The sequence below is a fragment of the Emydura macquarii genome, unplaced genomic scaffold (genome assembly GCF_026122565.2).
Source record: "Emydura macquarii macquarii isolate MOO-44397 ecotype Brisbane River unplaced genomic scaffold, CSIRO-AGI_Emac_v2 contig_1551, whole genome shotgun sequence".
NCBI classification, from domain to species: Eukaryota; Metazoa; Chordata; order Testudines; family Chelidae; genus Emydura; species Emydura macquarii.
Window position 1 is genome coordinate 7,100,445 of NW_027131688.1, and position 26,236 is coordinate 7,126,680.

The following is a 26,236-nucleotide window of genomic DNA, read 5'->3' on the forward strand; positions in this document are numbered from 1 at the left end:
AAGACCCATTTGTGTTTAGTCATCTTTTTATCTTTATTGGTGTATTTATTTTGTTCAAATTCCAAAAATCGTAACCATGCACTGTACCAGAGTCAAGTCGATTTTTTACAATCTCAAGTGATTTCAGTGGCACTTGCATTCTGGTTGCTGTATTTATTGCAGATTTCACAGGTGGATACCTTATCTTCACTGACAGCATTCATGCCTGACCAGAATAGGAATCTTGCGCCCTGATCTTATAATTCTCTATATTCAGATGACCATATCTGACCTCATACTATTTATTAATATACCATTCCTACCTATTTTATGTGGAAGATATTCAGATACTCCTGGACAACAGTATTACATCTCCAGGTAATAGATGCTGATTGGTATTATAACTAAAGCTGGTCAAAACTATTTGTATCTGAAAGCATGTGCACTATAATTCCACTTGATAACATTGAATGAGTTCCTCTGCTATTTTATGATCACTTTCTGAAGTCCAGGAATGCTTTGCATGGTGGTTTCTGTAATATAACTTGCAAAGGTCAATGGTTTCCTTCTACCTCCATTGACTTCTGCCCATAAACATATTGATGACACTGCTCACAACCAAAGACAACGTCAGCTTTTCTTTTGCAATCTGAGCATAGTTCTTCTGTGTTTTAGCTAGCGCCAGTAACTGATCACCTTGCTGGAGGACTGCCCCCAACACATGTGACTCTGTATTGATTAAGGTATTAGGATCTTTTATTAATCACGAAATATTTCAGTACAGGTACTTCTGTGGCAGCTTTTTAAACTACCCAAAGTTTTAATCCTGTCATCCCAGTACCATTCTGTACTGTCCTCCAAGTGCATTCCCTTTTGACCGACTAGGGATGTATATGTTAATGGGCCCATGAATCACTGTCAGGCCTGAGTATTGGGGGTTTTAATTTATTTGTACATACATTTGCCCCTACCTTTCTTGGGCAGGTCTGACTTGATACATGAAATGCAAAAAAAATTCTGCATCTTCAATTCCCCTTGTATCAAGTCAGATCAGCTCAAATCCTTGGTTTCTATCCAAAACTGAAACTATTTCTGCATGCTGAAGTCTAGCTATGATCTCCTCAGCTATTCAAGTGACAGCATTCGCATTTTCTTGTGTTATTAAACATCTTCTGGATTCTGAGCTTGTTTGGTTTTATTACAGTGACGGTACTGCTAAGTTACTCAGGGTATGTTGTCAAAACTGCAGTCAGGAACAACTCCTGAAGGCATGTCTGAGCTCGCTTTCATCTAGCTACGACGAAGCTAGCTCACTTCAGATATTGCCCGCCTCTGTTGCAATCACACCTCCAGATTGCAGTGTAGATGTGCCTTCAGCGTCTGTACATGTATTTTGGCAGCATGCAGGGATCTGGCTCACTGTGACAGATTAGATCTGTAATGGATCCCAGTTCATTAAGCACCACAGCAAGTTATTTCAATCCCACGTTGTTTGCTGGCTAAGTTACACTCCTTCTTTTACCTTTTACATTTCCAGAGTGTTCTGCACGGGCTTGCCTGTTGCCTACATGCCAGGCTGGCAGTACCACATCGTTCACTTTGTGACTCCAGTAAGAATCAAGCTTAATTTTTATTTTTAATGGTGCTGCTCACCAATCTATTTATAGATGCTGGTTGGGATTACGCTGCCCCCTGCTCCAGTTTTGGCTGTGACACTGGAAATGAGTGATCCAAAAGTCTATTTCATAACCCAGTCTATTGTAAAACTTCATGTTGCAAATTCAGCTAGAGACCCAGCTCGCTTCCCTGTCATTATAATTAGCGGGAGACATAGGGCTGAGGGGGTGTACTGCCGCCGCCCCTGGCTTGAAGTGGTTTCCATCAAATACAGGGTTTACAGTTTGGTTCAGTGGGTCTCAGCACCCCCACTGTGCACATTGTTCCGGCGCCCCTGGCGGGAGAGCTAGCTCTGTGCTCCTGCTGGCTGTGCTTTTCCATGTCGGTGCACCTGGTGCCGACTCACACACCTGGACAAAATGCTGTTTGCAGAGGCTGCATGACCCCAGACGCGCAGGCCTTTTCTTGTGAACGACCCTGTCCCCAGCCAGTCTTGCAGGGAGGGGAAGAGGGAGCGTAAAGCCGCCCGCCCTCCCCCCAGCATGGCTGCCCCTGCACAGAGATGGGGGGGGGGTGGTGGCCATGGGCCAGAGCTGTCCAGCCTGCCAGTGGGTGCTGCAGGAAGAGGCTATGGGGGAGCCTCCAGCACAGCCGCAGCAGCGAGAGGGCAGGCAGGGGCGGGGCACACGGAGGGGCGGGGCTAAAGAGGTTATAGCTCCACCTTCCTAGCCAGGTTGGAGGGGGCGGGGCTGAACCTGCCTGGCCCCGCCCCCCCTAGGCAGACACTGCAGAGAAATCGTGGAGTGGGCGGGTCTGAGGTGCCCTGGCCCCGCCCCTGGCCCTGCCTGGCCCCGCCCCCCCGCGGGTGCCGCGGACTATAAAAGCGGCCGGCGGCGGCCGCCCCGGCCCAGCGGCGAGCATGAAGCGGCGGAGCGAGCGGGGGGCGGCGCGGCCCCGGGGGGAGCGCACCGGCACCGGCGGGGCTGGAGACCCCCCCGCGGGCTGCCCGCGGCCCCGGCGGTAAGTCCCGCTCCGCCCCGCCCCCCCCCCCGCGGCTCTGCCCGGACTGGGGGTCCCCGGTTCTCCCCCGCGCCCCTCTGCGGAGCGCACCCCCCCACGGGGGTCTCCCCCCTTCCCCATCCCTGCCCCCGGGACGGGGCCGTGCCGTCGGGCTCTGTTCCTGCTGCTTCGAGCCCCCAGTTCTGCAGGTCGCCCATCCTCCCCCGTGCGCTCCTGGCCCCCTTCCCTGGGGGTCCCCCCTCCCCTTTCTGCCAGCCCCCCCCCACCTGGCATCTGGCCCTGCTCAGCTGGGGGGATGCAAGGCGGCCTGGTGACCCCCGGGTGCTGTGCATCTCCCTGGCCGGGTCCATGCTGCACTGCAGGCCTCCTGGGGGCAGGGAGCTGTGGCTTTCCTCTCTTCAGGGCGGTTCCCATCCCATGCTGCAGAATAAAACCCATGTTACCAGGCATAGCAGAGCAGCTGCGAGCCCCACAAGCGTTCCCGTGTGCCCTCCGCAGGCTGAGAACTGACGCCCTGCCGGCAAGGATCCTGCTGGCTCTGCCCCGGGGGAAGAAGATGCTGGCGTGCGGCCTGTTCCCTTTTCAGTTTTTAAATTAACGTTACGTTAGGCTAGCAACCGGCCACGCAGGGCCGAGTGGGGAAGAGGCTCACTTACACGTCGGCGGGTCATTGTCTGCGTACGCAATTGTTGCAGTGGCTTGCCGAAATGAATGCACGGGAGCCCGACTGCTGGCTGGTGCACCCGCTGGCCGTAGCTGCTGGTGTAGAGGGGGGTTGCTTTGTGCACAGGTGTTTGCCTTCTTTAAAAGTTGGGCTTGCGGTGTATGCCGCCACGTTCGGTTCTGCTTATTAAAACAAAAGCTGTACATATCTAAAGCTTTACAACTGGCCCAAATTGCTCTGAGGAGCATCACAGATCTGAAAGGAGGGTCAGCGCATAACCCCAGATGATAACCATTGCTGATTTAATACTGTTTACTGAAATTCTGAACATGGACTAGACTAGATAATACTTACACTGGGAACCCTAAAGAAGCAATTCAAATGACCACTTTTGTCTGGCTCCTTGGGTTTGGCAGATGTGAAAGAGCTACTGGGTGCTGCTTTCACAATCCTGCTTAGTATTCGTCCAATCAGAGCTCCACTGACTCTTCCCCGCCTACCCCCTTCAAATTCCATCCCATTGTTTTCTAGCCTTTCTGCATAAATTAATCACTCCTCACCCTACCTTTAATTATTGTTTCATCTCTATGTAGGCCGATGGACTCTGTTCCAAGATCTAGACACGGTGGTGCTGTTTGTCTTGTCTAAGATGACTCTTCATGGCGTCTGTTGAGCAATTCTCACAGCTGTTCTGAGCTATGTATGCATCCAGTGTTCTGACATAATTTTTTGTTTGGTAGTTGCCAGGATGTGCTTGGCACTCACATAAACATACAAAGTATGGTTCCTGCTCCAGGGGCTTAGTCAACACAGGCCATGGCAAGGAATTGACGGAAGACAGGTTCCTAGTTTTTCTTGCTGCCTTCTAGGGAGCGTATTAAAACACACATTCTCACTTTCAAACTGGGGAGTTTAAATTGAAATTGTCATTTTCCTGCCTGTGGTTTTGGCCTTCCTAGATCTAACTGCCTTTTGTTAAGAGTCTCTCTTAAGTTGCAGACCCTTCAGGACAGGAACTGTCGTCTTGTTTGTATGTCACCTAGGACATATGGAAAGCAATTCAGCGTTCTGTCTAAATTCTGAAAGGGCCTTCTTCTGAGTCGTTTATCCAGAGAGTCTACAACTATGAATGTCTAGGATCAGAAAACCTTAAAACAGACTGAATTGCTATGATTTTTCTCTTAGGTGAAAAGTAGTGGTTCGTCATTTCCTGCCTCCTTGGTATCTAGCGCCTGTGAAAAGTGGCAAACTGACAGTAAAGGACGCATAATTCCTCTTGCCCAGTCACATACAGCACAAATAGTAGTAATGGATGGGCTCACTTTGAAGTACTGACAGTCATGACAGGCCCCGTATCCCAGTACAAATCTGTGGAGTAATTCAATTGTATTAAATTACATGTGGCACGTGTCTCTTACGACCATGAAAAGAAGAACGCACACCGTCTAAAACAAAACCATCCATAAAATGCATTAAAATGTTAAAATTCACCTCCCGGCCAGCTACGTTCTTAAGCAAGTTTTCCTCCATTCCTGTCTGAGAGGCATTCCTGCTCTCGATTATAAACTCCTTGGTGCCTGGTCAAATTCACCTCTGTACAGCTCTGACTTCCCAGGGGCTGCGCAAGATAGAAAGAACTTGGCTCTGATGTTGTGACCCTACATGTCACATGCGTTTGCATGTTCAGCTATCAGCCAAACATCAGCAATTACCTAATAACTAATCCTGCCATGAGGGTAGTAATAAGTGTTGTCACATTGTAGGCGGAGGGATGCCTGGTCAGCACATTCAGTCAAATGCTTCTGTCTTGTTCTAGGGTGATTATTAATGTCTCCATTTTTTCTGTAATAACTCTTCATCCATCCACAGTGTTTACCCCACCTCTGATATCTTTCCTGCTGGGTTCCATTTCCTCCACTATCCCTTCTTCCTTTGCTTTCTTCCTGACTGTCTCTTCTTATGCACTGATACAGATTTATGCCGTCCTGCTATCAGGAAAATCTGCCCTGCTTTTAAATGCACGGTGAATTTATACCCATTTGGCCTCAGCTGTTTTGTACTCTTTGAGTCATATCCTCAGCTGGTGTAACTCCGCTGACTCCAGTTGAAGTATTTTGGCTGATATGAACTGAAGATTCTGGCTTTTTGTACTCAAATTTCTCTCTCTCTCTCTCCTGCGTTGCCATAGCACTCCCCACATTTGTGTCCTTCCTCCAACAGGAGTTATGTTAAAATAGCTCTAACTTGAAGATAAAAAAACCTCCTGTTACCTCTGAGATATTCAGAGCCTATCTCAATGGACTGCACCAGTATAGCCAGGCTTACACTGGCGAATAGCTAGATTGCTTCCTGATGAATAAGTATCCTGTCATGGTCCTGTGGCGTCTGAATGTTTTCTGACAGTCCTCATAAAAGTTAGAGCTACATCCAATAACAGCATCTTCTGGGAAAGCCTTGATTGCTGTTTCAAAGTAACTCCTGTTAGTGTATGACTGTGTATGCGTGGGAAGCCCTTTTACTTAACTCAGTAGTTGCATCATTAGTTGGTAAGAAACCTCATTTCCCCAGTGATAGTGTGAACTTTTTCTACTAACCTGGGACTATAAATCTGGAAAATCTCCTGTAGTTTAGTGTATTCATCCCTTTCAGGTATTAATACATTTCAGAGCAGCTTTGTGCTGCACTAATTTTACTGATAAAGCTGAAGCAATTAATAGGTGATTCCAGGTTTTCTTCAAAACCCAGGGGTTGCATGCACAGAGTGACTGCATTTGTAAAGAAATGGCTTGAACTGTACCTGGTGCAGTAACCAATGTTTGCTCACAACATGTTCAAATGCTTTCTGAAAGAATGCTGCTTTTCCAATGGACCCTCAGCTCACTGTGTTGTTTGTAGAGAAGCCGAAGCGTTTGCAATGGCTCTTTCAAATAATTAGGATCTTTATCCTCTCCCATAAGGATAGTCCTATTGCCTGCAGGCTTGGCATTGATTAGGAGAAGGAACAGAAGAATGTGTGGCAAATGCCTTATTGCATTTTTTAGGGGGTTGGGTTTGTTTGAGTCTCCCTCTTCAAGAACTCTTAATTCTTGTAGTGCCTCAAGGATCCTTTGGAGACTGGGACCCCATTGTGCCAGATGCTATATGTTCACATAGTAAGAGACCATCCCAGGCCCACAGATTATAACCTAAATAGACAAAACAGGCGGTGTTTATCCTCATCTGACAGATTGGGGGCGGGGATGGGATTGAAGCATAGAGAGAAAGTGACTTGCCCAAGATGATGCACTAAGGCTGGTTCCCCCTTCTCTAGCACGTCAAACATAAGCTACTTGTCTCTGCGTCCAAGGCTCTCTGCAGTTGGTCCCCACTCTGCCTATCATCTTCCATTGTTATCAAGCATTTTCCTAATGTCCGACCTAAACTGCCCGTGCTGGAATTTAAGCCAATTGCCTCTTGTCCTATCCTCCGAGATTAACAAGAACAATTTTTAATCCCTCCTTTGTAACAACCTTTTACATACTTGAACACTGTTATCATGTCCCCTCTGTCTTCTCTTCTCTAGACTAAATAAACCCAATTTTTTTAGATCTTCCCTCGTAGCTCATGTTTTCTAGACTTTGAATCATTTGTGTTGCTCTTCTCTGGACTTTCTCCATTTTGTATACATCTTTCCTGGAATGTGGCGCCCAGAACTGGACACAATACTCCAGTTGAGGCCTAATCAGCGCAGAGTAGAGCAGAAGAATTACTTCTCGTGTCTTGCTTTCAGCACTCCTGCTAATCAGCATGGTGGGGTGGAAAGAACTTAGGTCAGCCCAGCTATCTCAAACAGCAAATGCATCTTGCCTCCTGGAAAGCAATAAGGCTTAAAAACTGAGTAGCATATGCAAGGGAGATAATTATATGCTGCTTAATATCAAAGGTTCAGAAGCTTGACTTTTAAAGTCCCACTGGAAAAGACGAGTAAATCGGTAAAAGCGAGGACTAGCCTTGTCTGAAAACTCTTAGGCTCAGCATGGGCACTGATGGGCATACAGTCTGAACAGTGATGCTAGCACTAGTATACTCAGCCTCCGAATACTGTGGGAAGCTCAGGTACCAAATCTCTGGACATGCAGTTTAAAGCCATAATGAGAAGCATAACTGGAGCGTTAAAATCAACACCTGTTCAGTGGTTGCCAACGCTGGCACACATTTCCCCTACCCACCCCTAATCCAGGGAGAGATACACGTTACTCATGAGTACAATTGAACCATGGCCAACTTGAACATACCAATTCAGGAAGATTTCCAGATCCATCCGAAGGCATGCCTGAAATCTCTCAGGCTTTTTTGGGATCTGGCTAAAGTTCTTAAAGCGTTCTCATTCATAAGAACGGCCACACTGGGTCAGACCAATGGTCCATCTAGTCCATTATATGGTCTTCTGACAGTGGCCATTGCCAGGTACTTCAGAGGGGCTGAACAGAACTGGTAATCATCAAATGATCCATCCCGTTGGTCATTCCTAGCTTCTGGCAAACAGCCATCCCTGCCCATCCTGGCTAATAGCCACTGATGGACCTATCCCTCCATGAACTTAGTGATTTTATAGACCTCTATCATATCCCCCCTTAGTCATCTCTTTTCCAAGCTGAAAAGTCCCAGTCTTATTAATCTCTCCTCATATGGAAGCTGTTCCATACCCCTGATCATTTTAGTTGCTTTTTTCTGTACCTTTTCCGTACTTTCTCCAGTTCTGGTAGATCTCTTTTTGAGTTGGAGCGACCAGATCTGCACGCAGTATTCAATATGTAGGCATAGATGGATTTATAAAGAGGCAATATGGTATTTTCTGTCTTATTATCTGTTCCTTTCCTGATGGTGCCTAGCATGCTGTTAGATTTTTAGACTGTCGCTGCACATTGAGTGGATGTTTTTAGAGAACTAGCCACAATGACTCCAAGATCTTTCTTGTGTGGTAACTGCTAATTTAGACCCCTTCATTTTATATGTATAGTTGGGATTATGTTTTCCAATGTGCTTTACTTTGCATTTATCAACATTGAATTTCATCTGCCATTTTGTTGCCTCATCACCCAGTTTTACGAGATCCCTTTGTAACTCTTCACAGCCTGCTTTGGACTTAATTATCTTGAGTTGTTTTGTATCATCTGCAAATTTTGCCAACTCACTGTTTACCCCTTTTTCCAGATCATTTATGAATATGTTGAACAGCACTGGTCCCAGTACAGAACCCTGGTGGACATCACTATTTACCTCTCTCCATTCTGAAAACTGACCATTTGTTCCTACCCTTCGTTTTCTATCTTTTAACCAGTTACTGATCCAGGAGAGGACCTTCCCTCTTGTCCCATGACTTCTTACTTTGCTTAAGAGCCTTTGGTGAAGGACCTTGTCAAAGGTTTTCTGAAAATCTAAGCACACTATATCCACTGGCTCACCCTTGTCCACATGCTTGTTGATCCGCCCCTCAAAGAATTCTAGTAGATTGGTAGGGCACGATTTCCCTTTTCAAAAACCATGTTGACTCTTCCCCAATAAATCATATTCATCTATGTGTCTGATAATTCTGTTCTTTACTAGAGTTTTAACCAGTTTGCCTGGTACTGAAGTTAGGCTTACCAGCCTGTAATTGCCGGGATCTCCTCTGGAGCCGTTTTTAAAAATTGGCATTACATTAGCTTTCAGTTATCTGGTACAGATGCTGATTTAAATGATAGGTTATGTACCACAGTTAGTAGTTCTGCAGTTTCACATTTGAGTTCCTTCAGAACTCTTGGGTGATACCATCTGCTCCTGGAGACTTATTGCTGTTTAATGTATCAATTTGTTCCAAAACCTCCTCTGACACCTCGTTCTGGAACAGTTCCTCAGATTTGTCACCTAAAAAGAATGGCTCCGGTTTGGGAATCTCCCTCACATCCTCAGTCGTGAAGACCTATGCAAAGAATTCATTTAGATTCTCCACAATAGCCTTATCTTTCTTTGCATTTCGATCATCCACTGGCCCCTCTGGTTGCTTCTGATGTACTTAAAAAAAAATTTTATTTTATTTTTTGAGTCTTTGGCTAGCCAGTCCTTCAAAATTTTTGTCTTCCTAATTATGTTTTTACACTTCATTTGCCAGAGTTTATGCTCCTTTCTATTTTCCTCAATAGGATTTAACTTCCACTTTTTAAAGGATGCCTTTTTGCCTCTAACTGCTTCTTTTACTTTGTTTAGCCACAGTGGCATTTTTTTTTTTGGTCCTTTTACTATGTTTTTTTAATTTTGGGTATACATTTAAATTGAACCTCTATTACGTTGTCTTTAAAAAGTTTCCATGCAGCTTGCAGAGATTTCACTTTTTTGGCACTGTACCTTTTAATTTCTGTTTAACTAACTTCCTCATTTTTGTGGCGTTCCCCTTTCTGAAATTAAATGCTACTGTGGTGGGCTGCTTTGGTGTCTCCTCCCCCGCCCCCCAAGGATGTTAGATTTTATTATGTTATGATCACTATTACCAAGCGGTTTAGCTTTATTCACCTCTTGAACTGGATCCTGTGCTCCACTTTGGACTAAATCAAGAATTGCCTCTCCTCTTGTGGGTTCCAGGACTAGCTGCTCCAAGAAGCAGTAATTTAAGGTGTCAAGAAATTTATCTCTGTATCCTGTCCTGAAGTGACATGTACCCAGTCAATATGGGGAATAGTTGAAATCCCCCATAAGTTTTTATTTTTATAGCCTCTTTAATCTCCATGAGCATTTCAGTCACTATCACCATCCTGGTCACTATCACCATCCTACTGTCATATTCTTATTATTCAAGCATGGAATTATTATCCATTAAGCTTTTTATTTCATTTGACTCTGTGCTTTCTTTCATACATAGTGCCACTCCCCCCCCCCCCCCCCCCCCCCCAATACGACTTATTCTGTCCTCCTGATATATTTTGTACCCTGGTATCATTGTGTCCCATTGACTATCCTCATTCCACCAAGTTTCTGTGATACCTGTTACATCAATATCCTCATTTAATACTAGGCACTCAAGTTCACCCATCTTAGTATTTAGACTTCTAGCATTTGTATATAAGCACTTTAAAAAATTATCACTTTTTAGCTGCCTGCCATTATGTGCTGTAATTGAATGAGACTCTTTTTTTCATTTGACTGTTTCTCATCAGATCCTACCCATAATTTATCCTCTTCTCCTTACTAAGATACAGAGAATCTCCATTAATAGATCCTCACCTGAGGAATGTCTCTGTCTGAACCATGTGCTCCTCCGCACCTGTCGGCTTTCTCCTACCCCTTAGTTTAAAAACTGCTCTATGACCTTTTTAATTTCATGTGCCAGCAATCCGGTTCCTTTTGGCTTAGTTGAAGCCCATCCTTCCTGTAGAGCTCCCCCTTTCTCAAAAGGTTCCCCAGTTCCTAATAAATCTGTATCCTTTCTCCCTACACCGTTCTCTCATCCACGCATTGAGACCCTGCAGTTCTGCCTGTCTAACTGGCCCTGCGTGTGGAACTGGAAGCATTTCAGTGAATGCTACCTTCAATCTCTTACTTAGCAGCTTATATTTGGCCTCCAGGACCTTTCTCTTACCCTTCCCTATGTCATTCGTACCTACATGTACCACGACCACTGGCCAGGGCCCAAGCATCATTTTTCCGGGCCCAGTACAAACTGGTAACACGGGCCCCCTCCCACACACATACACACACCGCAATCCCTCATCCCATCCATACAATTTCATGAGCCATGAAAAAAGTTTGAATTCTGAAATTACTGTTACATATCCTACATTTCTGAAAAATGTCCTCCCCCCCCCTTGCTATTTTTGTTTAACAGAACACCCAGCCTGAGAGTCCTACAAGTTTGCTGACTCTTTTGTAACTTTTTGGTCATTTCTTCCGCATTTCTTCAAAAGTCAGGACACCAGATAGAACAAGTTTTTGACGGCTAGAATCTGTTCTGTTTTCAGGCCACAAGCCTGGGTCTTTGAAAAGACAAGAATCCGACAGTGTAGCACTGCTCTCCCGCTTCTTGTAAACCTTCTGAATGCGGTGGTGCTAATGGTGATACTACCTGACCATCTTCAAGCATTAGATGGGAGTCACATGATGCATGTTCTGGCAGCTTTTCTTTGTCATCATTTGCCAGTGCCACAGACACAGTCTCTATATTGAAATCAATTTCATCTTGATTTTGTTCATCTGCTTCCCTGGTTAGGATATTGCCTGATTGCAGAAAGGCCTGGTCTGGTTTGAAAAACTGGAGGATAGATTGGTGTCCTTTAGCTGCTTTTAGTTCCCTTTCTTTTACCTCCTTACGTTTCTGGCTGCCTGATTTGTATTTATAGCCACCTCCAGACATGGCAGTGTGGGGTGTGTGTAGGACTGTGAGTGAATTAGACACTTACTCACATATATTTTGGGTCTGCAAATCCTACCAGAAGAGGCAGTAGCCCTGGCTCCCCATGTCTTATGGTGCTTTGCTTTGCCCCTCCCACCAGCTGTCCCTCCCGCCTGCCTGTGCACAAGGAACTCTGGGACTGGTAGTTCTTGATCTTGATATGATAGACCACGTCGCAGAGAGGAGCACAAATCCCTCTGTCTCTCAGTCTCAGACTACAAGTCCTAGTTTAACTGCACAAGCGCACACTGTCTAGTCCAGAGACGGGCCTGGGCTGGGCCAGCCGGCCCCGCAACTCACTGTTCACAATGTTGCTTGAGATTGCTCGAACACTGCTTCTGATTGGTGCCAGCAAATCTCACAAGGTCTGGACAATAGATACATAGACACAGGGAAATAATTTTCTATAAATAGCCTCAGGCATGATCTACAATTTAGCCTCAATTTTTTTCCTCTTGGTGATGGGGGTTGCAGCCTGGGCTGGACCCCCCAGGGCAACTGGGCCCTGGTGAAGTGTACCCTCTCCTCTTCCCCCCCCCCCCATGTGGGGGCCCAGCCACCGGTTCCTCCCCAGTGCTACACATATGTCTCAAGAGATCCACGACATTCAACCCTGTGGCCCACTGGAAAGAATTCTGGGATAATGCCAATGTCCCGAACAAACATCTGATTGCCAAGCCCACAAAAGAACTTCCATTCTTCAGCGTGTCCTGGAGAGAATCGTCTGCATTGAACCGTTTTAGAACATTGCATGGCAGATGCTGTCCTCTCTTGCACCTTTTGGAAGATGAGACTACACAGTGTGTCTGCGGACCCCACTGTAAATCAGTGTCCACTTTGATCATTTGCCAGTGGCACCTCCAGTTTACATCAAGCCACTCCCAAAGCTACCCACCGGCTCACTAATCTGGACTTGGCTAATTGCCTCTTTTCTTGTGAAAGGAGAAGGCTTAGAAGGATTGAACAAACTATTGAGCATCGGTGGTGGGAATAGTGAAATCCTTTGCCTCCTGCACGAGCTGCCTTCTGTAAACCATATGTTTAGGGCTCCTACTGAAGTACCTGAGGATCGTTTTCCAGACTTGCGAATGGTACAAAAGACAGGGTTAATTTGAGCCTCTGCAGGCAGTGGCACTGCTGAGCAATACAACAGCATACATAGCAATTGGTGGCCTTAGAAAGCTCTCTAGTGACTTCTTTTAAAATAGCGTATGCAAGAATCTTAAATCTCCTGCTGCTGCAGAAGAAAACTCACCTCTGCAAAACTGAAGTCCCCTCTTTAATCATGGCCAGAAGCTAAAGACTTGACCCCTCCACACAACCCCCCCCCCCAAGTCCTATATAAAGACTCGTAAACCTAAACTTAAGTTTAAATATTGCTTTTTTAAAATAATGCATGTTAATGGCACTTATTTGTTTTCAGGAGTCGGTCACCCTGGATACCTTTGTTGAAGACTCTAATCATACTGCCCTTCATTATTTATGGTTCCATTCCATTCCTCATCCGTCTCTTTCCTGCACTCTTGGCCAAGTGTGTCTTTCTCAATATCAGTAAGTATTCCTTCCACTTCATGCTAGGGATAAGAAGTTATGTGGGAGTGGAACTCGTTGCATTTCCCCCCCCCCTCTATTTTCAAAGAGCAAAAGGGGCAACCCGGGAGCAAAAGTGTGCACGGCGCTTTTCTAGAATCAAAGCTATGGGTGGAAGTAAATCCAAGAGCTAAGCCTGAATGCCACGACGTGGGGGATATTCTGGCTAATGTCAAGAGATGTTCCGTCTCTGGCTGTATGGGTAGTTGCTGGGACATGAAATCAAACCTGGATGTAAACCAGACGTACGGGCCTGCTTGAAGCCGTGTGGTGAGAGGGGTAGGTTGGCCATCCTTCTGCAGAGCAGCTGGTCTGGAGGGATGAGAAATGCATTGGGGTTGAGGAGTGAGAGAATAGCAGCTTCAGATGGAGGTGAGCAACAGTGGGCGGTCCCTGACTGGCCTGACCTTCCTGGAGGCATTACACGTGTACTACCATAGTCCATCATTGCCACAATCCCAGGGATTTGCAGAAGGAGCCTGGAGCACCGCTGAATTCACTTGAATAGCTAACGGAAGGACAAGGGAGGGGTGGCGCTCCCCGTGCCCCATGTTTTTAGGGCCCACTTGTACTCTGCATCTCACAGGCTTGTTCCCAAATAAAGGGTTTAGACAGAAATCAGGATTATTTGTAACTTGCATTTCTTAAGGTATGTCGGAACAACCGCACAAACTTACTGAGCAAGCTCTGCCTTCGCCAGGGGCGCTGAGGCTGTTACACGTACAGAGTGCAGGAGACTTGCATTTAGTTATGCAATAAAACAAATAAAAAATGCAATTACTCTGCAGTGATATACTGTCCTATAACAAGAGGAGCAGCAAAGCCAGGTGAAGAATTCAGTTTCTTTACTGTCCAGTCCTCACTCTTCTTTTGATGCAGTAGAAGTCCAGAAATCAGTGAAAATATGCAAAGAACAATATTAACCCTCTGAGATACGTTTGTACTGCTGTAAGGAGATTCTGGTGTATGTGAAGTATTACCCACTTGCATGAGATCTGAATTTGACCTTACACCTTCAAAGGGGCATACAAACATTGGCTAACCTTCACAATATCCCTCTGCAGGTAGGTGAGTATTAGACCCATCTTAGATTTGGGGAAACTGATAGGCAGGTGAGCAAATTGTCGAGGAGCACACGTTGAATCAACGGCAGAGCTGGAACTAGGATGTTGAATCTCTTGAGGCCTGGTCCAAGTCCCATTAAAGTCGACCGAAAGACTTGTCTGGATGGAGCATCAGGGCTCCAGTGTTGAGATTAGCCTGTGATGTCAGGATGCCTATTAAGTAAATCACTGGCAGTCCCTTTCCTCCGGTCCTCTGCTGTGTGGAGGACCCATTGGTCCTGCACCTCTCTGGCAAGTTAGTGGGGGGGTTGGGAAGTCTGGTGTTTCCAGTCCGTTACTATGAGTTGAAAGTAATAACGGAAACACTTTCCTGCCAGGAATCTCGTTTACAGCAGTTTTTTCCCCTCTTTCCGAGAAGGTGTGTAGGCTGACTGGCAGAGGTCGGAGAAATAAGTACAATGGCACTTCCACATATAGAAGCGATGTATAATATACACTCGAAGGGGGAAAGATTTCAGAATTGCTTGACACCGGCCTGCCTGTGTTTCCATTGACGCGATGGTTAAAAGCCTGTTGACGTCCGTGGGAGCAATTAGCTGACTGGGTTAGAAGATTCCACCCTTGTTAGGTTGGGAATTTGGGTTTTCTTCTCTCAATAATGTGAAACGTCTTCTGAGCAGCCAGGTGCTCCTCTGAGTTTGTGACTGTGGACATGCAATAATACTGCGAAGCTGTCATTGGGATTGTAGACAGAGAACTTGCCCTTAATATTTTGTGACTTGTCTTTCTCAGTGGCATTTCCCCTTGTGGATTTTGGGAAGCCTGAATTGTTGCTGAACCATACAGTGAACTTCTATCTCACCACGGAGCCGGGGGTCACCGTCGGCATCTGGTGAGTGGTGCAATGGTGGCTGACACCCAGATTGTGCAGGGTCTTATGGACTAGCAGAAGGAAAGCGTCGGAGCTGTAACATCTCCAGATGAGGTCTGACCTCTAAGAACTTCAATTCTGAAATTACAGCAGTAGTCAGAGGCAACGAGTGTGTGTGTGTGTGTGTGTGTGTGTGTGGGGGGGGGGCATACAGGATCATGTGTCTCCCTCCCCCCCTCCAATTTGCTGCTTGACTTATACTGAGCATGCTCACATTGCAGAAGCTGGCTCCCTCCTCTGTCCCGCCCCACCCTCTGCCCGGTTGGCAAGCACGGATTGTCTCTGGTAGTAGTTGACGCCTGGACACCATGTAGCGTGCAATGTAAAAATCTCCCTAGATTCTCCAGCTAAAACTGAATTCTGACGTCATTCTGCATAACGCTGTGCCCTTCAGTGCTGAAGCAAAGTCGTAAGATCCTGCATGTCTCCAGAGCGTGCTGTGTCGTAGTGAACAGTCAGAACAGTAGCTAGGTCTTGATGTAAAAGGCTCGACTCTTTGGTGACCAGACCTGTGTGTGTACACATAGCCTGTCCAGCCGCCTGCCCGTGTACACCAAGGTGACGGATCACACAGATGCAGCACTGGTGACTGCGGTACAGAGTCAGTGTGCACACGTGCATGGTCATGAAAATCTGCCCTGACCGTCAGTCTGGGTCATCTAGCAACGGCGTGTCGCAGAGCCGCGTGTGCACTGGTCCCTCCATCGGATGTTCAGTATTTCTCCAGTATTCCTGGACTCTGTCCACCAGCTGATGTATCCCAATCCATTTGTCTGTTTCCCTGGTCACAGTGTAGCTGTTTTCCCCCTACTTGGCTGTGATGAGATGTAGCTATTTTAAAAACAGAAACAATGTTGCATTATGTTCTGCTGAATTAAAAACCTAGACCAAATATTTAACCATTACTTTTCCTTTGCCGAAGGGTTTTCAGTGTAGAATAGTGGACAGAGAAATGGCTGGGCTCTGCATAACAAAAAAGCTGTGCTTGCCTGAGTTCTGAAGGCCATTAACTGAATACAGTTATTCATCTCCCCTGCCTCTGATCCAGGAAAAGCAGTAGCACGTCTCCTTTGATCAGTAATGGAAAATCCAGATGCACATGAACAGGGTTGTTAATTACATGTTCTCCGTTCTTTTAGGCATGTTTTGCCTGACAGCAGGGGGAGAGAAGCTCAAGGGAAGGACCACAGCTGGTATGAAGAAACCCTTGCAGATGATAATCCCGTTATAATTTATCTCCATGGCAATGGGGCTAACAGGTGATTCATATGAAAACCTACAAACGTAGTATCAGTCCTTGTTGGGTGTGTTGTGTTGCTTGTGACGGTAACATCTGGTACTGTCAGCTGGAAGCGGGAATAGTTTGGCTGTAAACGCTAAGCTCCCCCAGCTCTGCTGACACGCTGCTGATTCCCTCGTGTGACCTTTCCAATGGAGAGACGGCAGACTTGTTTCTGACCTTCCGGCGGCTTTATGATGTGGCTCAAATACGGTTTGGTACCCACTCCTCCCCCACTTCTGTCTCAACCACCTCTTATGTCTTCTAAGATGTAAGTTCTTGAGGCAGGCGCTGTTTGCACAGGACCTAGCGCCGTGGGGCTTCCCCACTATCAAGATTTAATAACAGTTAGAATTCTCCGATAGGAGAAAGCCGTTAACTCAGCATGTCGGACTGGACTGCCTGCCTGTCTGTTCTCCATTACTATGCACAACTCCTCCATCCTCCCCTGTGCACCATGCCTGCCCTCTGCTTTGCCTCCCCACAACACACACACAAGCCTGCCGGTTCCATCTGCACGTCCTCTCCTCCTTCCATTGCAAAAACTCCAGGCCAGGCCTTGATGGTCTCTTGCCTTGACTCCTGCCCACTTCTCCTTCGGGCCTTCCTGCCTCTCTGCTCCTGTCTCCTTTCACTCTCCCCCTCACATCCCCCCTTCTCTGTCCAAGTTGCTCATCTTGTCCTTCACCTGCCTCTGTCTTGTGCCCTCTCCTGTCACGCATCCCCCTATGCATGGAGTCTCCTTCTGAACCAAGTCCAGCCCTGACTGCACCTGTACAACCTACTTATTTCAGTGGGGATGTATGGGTGAGCGTCAGGGCAGGAGTTTCCCCAGCTTGTGTATTGCACTCATACCCTGAAATCCTGGCTAAATATTCTGTGTGGCCCCGTGATAGCCAGTCTTGAGGCATTTCTGTCCTATCCCCTTGGAATGACCCGAAAGGTGCATGATGGACTTCTTTTAAACTCTGCTCTTTATTTGGCTGGTGTCTGAAAACAAAAAGTTATTGATCTAAATCTCCTCTCCCCTGGGGAAGACATTGGTTTAAACCACACTGAATAGCCAGAGCCTCCTTGGTTTCTTTCTGGTATTTCAGCAGCTCTGGACTTTGTGCCTGTGTGCTCCAAAATTGGGGCATGTGCACTGGAAGAGTGCTGTGCTTCGTCTTGCTGGCCCTCACTTTAAGTCTTTGAGATGCTGATCAATTTTTATAGCATCGTGGGTGCTAAAATATTAGCCAGTTTCTTTATTAGCTTCGTGTTGCTTGGTTGTCTTTACTCCCAAATTTTGTAGTGACTGTCTCCAACCACTTATTAACTTGACCACTAATCAACAGGGGAAAAAATTCTGCTATAAAATAACTTGTGCATGGAAACCGGCACTTGAAAAATTGGAGAAATGTTAGGTTCATTGTACACGCTGGTCTGTTTCGATCTGTCAGAGTTGTACAGAGAGTAGCACTGTGGTTCTAGAGGCCAATACACCAATTCTGGGTCTAACTGAAGGTGAATAAAACTTCCTGGGGCTGATGCAATGACAGTATAGGCCAACTCATTTATGACACGTAGCCTCTCTTCCCTGTGACAGTGGTCAACTGCAAACTGTCCGTTCCTATGTGATGCTTGGATTTAAAGCTGTCTAGGCTAATCCATTTTAAAAACACTTCAGAGCATTTCAGCTTCCTGCTTTCTTTAAAGAATCTTCCTTTCCTCCATTCTGCCTCTTGCCTATAATCCGAGTGCAACTGATGAACAAGACACGTTCTTATAATCACTGAATCCTTGTTAAAGCTTTTTTTTTTTTTTTTTTTTAAACTCTAAAACAGGGCTGTAGGGCACCGAGTTTCCTTGCTGAAGGTAGGTCAGACCGATACATGTGGGTATTGAGACTCCCACAGCCCAGCTGGTCTCCCAGGGCACTTCCCAGGGTAACAACTACAATAAGCAGAGACATGTCATCAACCAAGATTGGTAGGCCAAATCCTTCTTGTTTTACCCAACACACACAATGCAGTGATGGCTAAGCATAGGGCAAGTAGGATCTAGCTGGTACCAATCCTTTCTTCCCAGGGGTTGGGGATACACCACTGTATGATAGAGCTACTAGGGTGCTAGAAGAACTAAGTTTTGTACCATAAATATATTGGCTGCCCTAATCTGTCATTTGAAGTGTAACGTTGCTTAATTTCTTAAACAGGTGATGAGTGGTGCTGGCTTCCATATACTGGCTCTTGACTACAGAGGTGAACTCAAAAAACCCCCAAAACAAAACAACCTGTCTTGAAAGAACTTCTTAAATTCATGTTGTAACCCCCTAATCTGATTCATCCCAGGGTACGGCGACTCTAGCGGCTATCCAAGTGAGACTGGATTTACTACAGATGCCATGTGTCTCTATGACTGGGTGAAAGCACGGAGTGGAAATAGCACTGTGCTCTTCTGGGGACACTCCTTGGGTAGTGGGTAAGTGTGGTCCTGGAGACCAGCCAAAGGATGCAGAGTGATCTGTCCAGGCTGAGTCTAGGGACTGTAGTGAAGCATCCCTTCTGTTGGCATGTAGGGTATTGCTGGACAAATGCATGTGTTACTGCATAACCTAAAATGCTAGTGTCAGTTTTAATTGCAAACGTAATGCAGATCTCCTCTCTCTCCTGTGGTCTTGGCTACTGCCAAAACTTCCTTTGAATAAAGGGAGAACATGTCCAATCCCCTCTTGCTCCCATAAAGCCTTGTTTATAGGAAAATTTGTCTTTCTAAGACCACTTCTTTGGTGACTTCTATGGCACTGAACTCCATAGACTGCCTAAAGGAGGAGTGATGTCCTGGTCCAGAGGACTGGAAGAACGCTAATGTTGTGCCAATATTTTAAAGGATGGTCCATGTAATTGTAGGTCTATTAGCTGGTCATCAATCCTAGGCAAAATTATGGCATGGCAATTGAAAGAACGCAATATAATTAATGCCAGTCAACAGGGATTTATTGCTTGCAACTTCCATTGACAAAGGTAATGATGCTGTGATACTTAAACTGTTCTGAGGCATTTGATTTATACCATGTGACATCTTGTTTAAGAAGCTAGAAAGATACAAAATCAACATGGAACATGTGAAATGGATTAAACCAGCTAAGTGATGCATCTGTGTAATGGCAAATGTGGAATTATCTTTGAGCGGGTTTTTGGTTTTTTTTTTTTAGTGGCATTCTGCAGAGATTACTTCTTGGCCCTACTTATTAAAAATTTTTATCAATGATCTGGTAGAAAACAAAATGGCTGGTAAAGCTTGGAGATGACCCTTAGATTTGGTATTGGTGAGTAGTGAGGACCTCATAGAAGAACTGGTTGTAGTGGACAACCTTGGTTCGAGCAACCATGAGCTAATTCAGTTCAAACTAAATGGAAGGATAAACAACAATCAATCTGTGACTAGGGTCTTTGACTTCAAAAGGGCTAATTTAAAAAAATTAAGGGAATTAGTTGGGGAAGTGGACTGGACTGAAGAACTCATGGATCTAAAGGTGGAGGAGGCTTGGAATTACTTCAAGTCAAAGTTGCAGGAACTATCTGAAGCCTGCATCCCAAGGAAGGGGAAAAATTCATAGGCAAGAGTTGGAGACCAAGCTGGAGGAGTAAACATCTCAGAACAAAGCAGAAGGCCTACAAGGAGTGGAAGATGGGGAGGATCAGCAAGGAAAGCTTACCTCTTGGAGGTCAGAACATGGAGAGATAAAGTGAGAAAGACCAAAAGCCAAGTAGAGTTGGACCTTGCAAAGGGAATTAAACCTGATAGTAAAAGGTTTTATAGCCATATAAATAGGAAGAAAACCAAGAAAGAAGAAGTGGGACCACTAAGCACTGAGAATGGGGTGGCAGTTAAGAATAATCTAGGCATGGCCAAATATCTAAACACATATTTTGCCTCCGTTTTTAATGAGGCTAATGATGAGCTGGGGATAGTGGTAGGGGGGCTAATGGGAATGAGGATATGGAGGTAGAAATTACCACATCCGAGGTAGAAGCCAAACTCGAACAGCTTAATAGGACTAAATCAAGGGGGATGGATAATCTCTATCCAAGAATATTAAAGGAACTAGCACGTGAAATTGCAAGCCCATTAGCAAGGATTTTTAATGAATCTGTAAACTCAGGGGCTGTACCATATGACTGGAGAATTGCTAACATAGTTCCTATTTTTAAGAAAGGGGAAAAAAGTGATTTGGGGTAACTACAGGCCTGTTAGTTTGACCTCAGTAGTATGCAAAGTCTTGGAAAAAATTTTGAAGGAGGAAATAGTTAAGGACATCGAGGTTAACGGTAATTGGGATAAAATACAACATGGCTTTACAAAAGGTAGATCATGCCAGACCAATTGAATCTAATTTTTTAGAAGATAACAAATTTTTTAGACAAAGGGAATGCAGTGGATCTAATTTATCTAGATTTCAGTAAGGCATTTGATATGGTTCCACATGGGGAATTATTAGTTAAATTGGAAAGATGGGGATTAATGTGAAAATTGGAAGGTGGATAAGGAACTGGTTAAAGGGGAGACTACAACAGGTCATACTGAAAGGTGAACTGTCAGGCTGGAGGGAGGTTACTAGTGGAGTTCCTCAGGGATCGGTCTTGGGTCTGATCTTATTTAATCTTTTTATTATTGACCTTGGTGCAAAAAGTGGGAATGTGCTAATAAAGTTTGCGGATGATACAAAGTTGGGAGGTATTGCTAATACAGAGAAAGACCAGGATATCATACAGGAAGATCTGAATGACCTTGTAAACTGGAGTAATAGAAATAGGATGAAATTTAATAGTGGAAAGTGCAAGGTCATACATTTAGGGACTAATAACAAGAATTTCTGCTATGAGCTGGGGACGCATCAGTTGGAAGTGACAGAGGAAGAGAAGGACCTGGGCGTATTGGTTGATCACAGGATGATTATGAGCCTCCGATGTGATGTGGCTGTGAAAAAAGCTAATGCAGTCCTTGGATGCATCAGACAAGGTATTTTCAGTAGAGATAGGGAGGTGTTAGTACCGTTATACAAAGTACTGGTGAAACCTCATCTGGAATACTGTGTGCAGTTCTGGTCCCCCATGTTTAAGAAAGATGAACACAAACAGGTGCAGAGAAGGGCTACTAAGATGATCTGAGGAATGGAAAACCTGCCCTATGAGAGGAGACTCAAAGAGCTTGTCTTGTTTTGCCTAACCAAAAGAAGGGGAGATATGATTGCTCTGTATAAATACATCAGAGGGATAAATACCAGGGAGGGAGAGAAGTTATTTAAGTTCAGTGCCAATGTGGACACAAGAACTAATGGATATAAACTGGCCATCAGGAAGTTTAGACTTGAAATTAGATGCAGGTTTCTAACCATCAGAGGAGTGAAGTTCTGGAACAGCCTTCCAAGGGGTGCAGTGAGGGCAAAAAACCTAGCTGGCTTCAGAACCGAGCTTCATAAATGTATGGAGGGGATGGTATGATGGGACAGCCTAGTTTGGCAATTGACTGATCTTTGACTACTGGTGGTTGATATGCCAATGGCCTGTGAAGGGATGTTAGATGGAGTGAGTTCTGAGTTATTACAGAGAATTCTTTCTGGGTGTCTGGCTGGTGAGTCTTGCCCACATGCTCAGGGTTTACCGTAACTGATTGCCATATTTGGGGTCAGGAAGGAATTTTCCCCCAGGGCAGATTGGCAAAGGCTCTGGGGTTTTTTGCCTTCCTCTGTAGCATGGGGCACGGCTCACTTGCTGGTGGATTCTCTGTATCTTAAAGTCTTTAAACCATGAGTTGAGGACTTCAGTAACTCAGTTATAGGTGAGGGTCTATTACAGGAGCAGGTGGGTGAGGTTCTGTGGCCTGCCTTGTGCAGGAGGTCAGACTAGATGATCATAATGGTCCCTTCTGACCTTAGAGTCTGTGAGTCTATAACTTAGCAAAGAGAAGGTTAAGGGCTGTCCTGATTAGTCCAAAAGTATCTATATGGGGAACAGAAATCTGATAGAAGGCTCTCCAATTGATCAGAGAAAGATATAGCTAGATCCAATGGCTGGAAGCTGACGCTAGAGAAACTCAGAGTAGAAATAAGGTGCACATTCTTAACGGTGAGGGTAATTAACCACTGGAACAACTTGGCAAAGGTTGTGGTAGATTCACCATCCCTGGAAATCCTTCACTCAAGACTGGATCTCTTTCTGAGAAGTTCTATTTCAACCCCAGCTATCGGACTTGGAGCAGGAATGGATTCAGGGGAGTTGACTGGCCTGTCTTGTGCAGGAGGTCAAGTGAGATGAACCCAGTGGTCAGTTCTGGCCTTGCTCTAGACATCTCCTTTTAAAATGCACTGCCCCCACGTTCACTGACTGATATCTCCTTTCTTCCAGAGTTGCAACAAATGTTGCAAGAAAACTGCTTGAAGAAAGAGGTAATGCTCAAATGTGGATAACCATGGGCCTAGACCGTCATCAGGGTGAAGCTGGGAGGAGCAAAAGAGGCAGTCACAGCACTCTGTGGCCATAGGCAAACTTAGAGCGACTTAAGGTCTTGTCTACACCACACTGGCTGGGTTCAACCCCAAGGGGCTGCCGGCCGGGGATGGCTGGAGTGCGCTGTGCTTCCGGCATGGTCCCTGGTGCTGGGGATGCAGGCCAGGTGCCCTAGGAGCTGGCTCTGCACTGGCTGGGGATTCCTCCACAGGGATGGGGAGTTGGCAGCTGCTTTGTGCTCTCTTGACACTGCCCGTGTGCCAGGCAGGACAGATCGAGATATGGCAGTAACTTGAAGTTGTTTCCAGTCTCTTTAATTTTCTTAAATATTCAGCGGCTTGGGTCTGAGCTGAAGTCCATTGCAGTCACTGGAAAGACACCAGTGCTCTTTGGATCAGGCCTTCTGTTTCGGGCACTCGGCACGGTCTCTGAATAACGACAGCAAAGGACTCTTTCTAACCTAAGTTTGCTGGGGGGTGATGTGGGGGGAGTAATACAGATGTGCAGCCCATGAGAACACCTGGCTGTCATATACCTGACATGCTCAATTGTGCATGGTTTTTTGGGGGCGGGGAGGGAGGCGCGCGGGTGGGAGGCGTGGAGGCTGTTGAGTGGGTCCCTAGCGGAGCAGTTTCTAGTTTCCTGTCTCCTTCCTGTTTCCAAGGAATCCAGGTTGATTTGATCGTGCTGGAATCTCCATACACCAACATTCGGGAAGCAGCTGCTCATATCCCTGCAACAAAGGTAAGACCCCAGACGCTCTCTACATCCTAGCATCGCTGTACGTGGAAAGCCGGGGCAGGTTGCCAGTGAGATTTTCTAAACTGCCTGGCTAATCCGCCCTTGCTCTCTTGCAGGATTGGGAAGGAAGCATTCTTTAAATACCTGACGCCTGGTGCTAATGGCTCCTGGCTCTTAACCAGTGTTCAGCAATAGGAAATGCACTGGCAGGTTTGGCTGTGAAGGTCAATCAGTAATAGGCTACATCTAGGATGAAATCAGTCCTGGGACACCAGGAACTCGTATTCAAGCAGCATGTGTGCTAAGCTTGCTGTCCCGGCTATTGGAGACGGTACATTATTCCACCGCTTCCAAACACACTGTCCCCTGGCCTGCACATCAATGAATTTGTGTGTGAAGGGTACATGGTTATCGGCATGTTAATGACATTTGGTCCAGGTCTGTAGCACCAAGGAGCATATCAAACGGGAACCCAGGCAGGGTCGAACTTAGAACTGAGGGAGCGGGTTTTAAAAGCAGTGAATGTCTCAGCTGTGAATCATGGAATCATAGAATATTAGGGTTGGAAGGGACCTCGGGAGGTATCTAGTCCAACCCCTTGATCAAAGCAGGACTAACCTCAGCTAAATCATCCCAGCCAGGGCTTTGTCAAGCCTCAGCTTAAAAACCTCTAAGGATGGAGATTCCACCACCTCCCTAGGTAACCCATTCCAGTGCTTCACCACCCTCCTAGGGAAAAACTTTTTCCTAATAGTCAACCTAGACCTCCCCCACTGCAACTTGAGACCATTGCTCCTTGTTCTGTCATCTGCCACCACCGAGAACAGCCTAGCCCCATCCGCCCTGGGGATGGAAGGGGAAGCCCTCGTTGAGGCAGCTGTCAGCAGGGCTGAAGAACTAGCACTCATCAAATGCTGGCCAGTCATGCTTAGCAAGGGCAAGTTTAAATACTTGATCTTGGTGAGTTTTGTTCTTTGTGTTCAAGTTGACTCCAGTGAAACAGCTGCATTTATGGGAAGTATGGGCCCAGCTCTCGGGGGGTGTGCAGGGACACACACTGAACGCCCTGCAAAACTAGAGACGGCCAAGAGCTCCAACGGGGATCCCAATGTAAAGCTGGACTCCTGCTCCTATGTCAGCAGCGTGGGAGGGAGGCTGAGAGAGGCCTGGCTTGCAAAACCAAGGACCAGAATATGGCGGGGTCGACCTCTGCCTCCTCTCTGGGTGCATGCAGGCAGGGGATTGTTTGTTTGCAGGGGGGTGTGGATGGGTGGATGGGGTGGATGGGTGTGCTCAGTGCCATGCTCAGGGGAACCCAGGATTAACCTGAAACAGATGCTAAAAAGGCTCGAACACAGGCAAATTCTTGCTTGTCCGCTTGGAAGAACGTGCTGCTTACTGAGCCGAACAGGCTCTGTCTGACACCAAGCAACGGCTCATGGCTCCTTCCACAGCCGCCCCCGCTCCCAGTTATCCTGGCACGCTCATCAGCCCAGCCAGATGCTGCAGCCCAAAGCCAGTCTTCTCTTGGCACACCTGCTCTGCCCCCGGTTCGCTGACACACTGCCGTGGCTTGGCTGGTGCACTTTGCATTGGGTGGAAGCAGATGGAATGTGGTGTTCTGGCAGCGCTGGCGAGAGGGCAGTCGGGGGTGTGAAAACAGGGCTACAACTTGTTATGCAGACTGATGCTCACAGCGCAGTCAGCTACAGAGCTACACCAAAGCGCTTGAGCTAGGAAGGCAAGAAAAGCGCCGCTAGTTTCTACCCATTGTGAGAGGTTCAGTGACTCCATCCCACCCCCATCCCGTCCACTTTCTCTCTGCTTCCCCGCAAGGACAACCTGAGAAGCATGTTAACAGTACCCAACACTTGCATAGGCTTCTTATGAATTCAAAGCACCTACCAACCCTAAGGCGGCATGGTCAGCTGGGCCACAGTGGGAATACAAATCATGCTGAGACTTTAATGCAGCCATCGCAGGTGCCCCTCTTGCATCGCTGAGCTAAGAAGCAGAAGCTGTTGAGACAAACACTGTAAAACCGGCTGCTCTAGTTATAGGGAAATGGCTGCTTCTTGGCTAGAATCTGTGGAACAATACACTTTAAAGCTGCCTGTAGGGACCTGTGAAACCATCCAAATCAGCCCCTTGTGTTACAGGGCATGGAGGATCTCGCTGGAAATGTGTTGGTCTCCCCTATATTTTAACGGGACACGATCTATGTGCAAATCCCACTTCAATATGAATTAAGATTACTAGAAATGGAAAATGGGGGCTGCATGGCAGGGGACTCCCAACCCGCAGTAGTAACGGCGCCCCTGACGACCTCCTGGCATGAGCCTGCACAATGGGGTGGGGTTCCTGTCCCCTCCCAGGGCTCCAAGAGCCAGACTAAGGCAGGGAGAAGCAGTACCAGTGAGGTGTGGAAAAGGCAGACCCTCTAAAAGCATCTGAGTGTT

General features: G+C 46.4%; 1 protein-coding gene across 2 annotated transcripts in view; it reads left to right on the forward strand.

The window, feature by feature from the left end:
* Nucleotides 1-2,611: 2,611 nt before the first annotated feature.
* The window catches only part of ABHD12B (abhydrolase domain containing 12B), a 30,584-nt gene continuing 6,959 nt past the window's right edge, over nucleotides 2,612-26,236 (forward strand). Inside the window, exons 1-9 of one of the 2 annotated variants that reach the window (XM_067554760.1) lie at nucleotides 2,612-2,616; nucleotides 13,105-13,232; nucleotides 15,128-15,227; nucleotides 16,406-16,525; nucleotides 18,372-18,402; nucleotides 18,743-18,788; nucleotides 18,879-19,008; nucleotides 22,935-22,975; nucleotides 23,701-23,780. In XM_067554760.1, the coding sequence (XP_067410861.1) occupies nucleotide 13,232; nucleotides 15,128-15,227; nucleotides 16,406-16,525; nucleotides 18,372-18,402; nucleotides 18,743-18,788; nucleotides 18,879-19,008; nucleotides 22,935-22,975; nucleotides 23,701-23,780 (549 nt within the window). In that variant the 5' untranslated portion in view covers nucleotides 2,612-2,616; nucleotides 13,105-13,231. Of the gene's footprint in view, nucleotides 2,617-3,963; nucleotides 3,981-13,104; nucleotides 13,233-15,127; nucleotides 15,228-16,405; nucleotides 16,526-18,371; nucleotides 18,403-18,742; nucleotides 18,789-18,878; nucleotides 19,009-22,934; nucleotides 22,976-23,700; nucleotides 23,781-26,236 lie in introns of those variants that run through there. The other variant, XM_067554759.1, reaches the window with a different exon arrangement.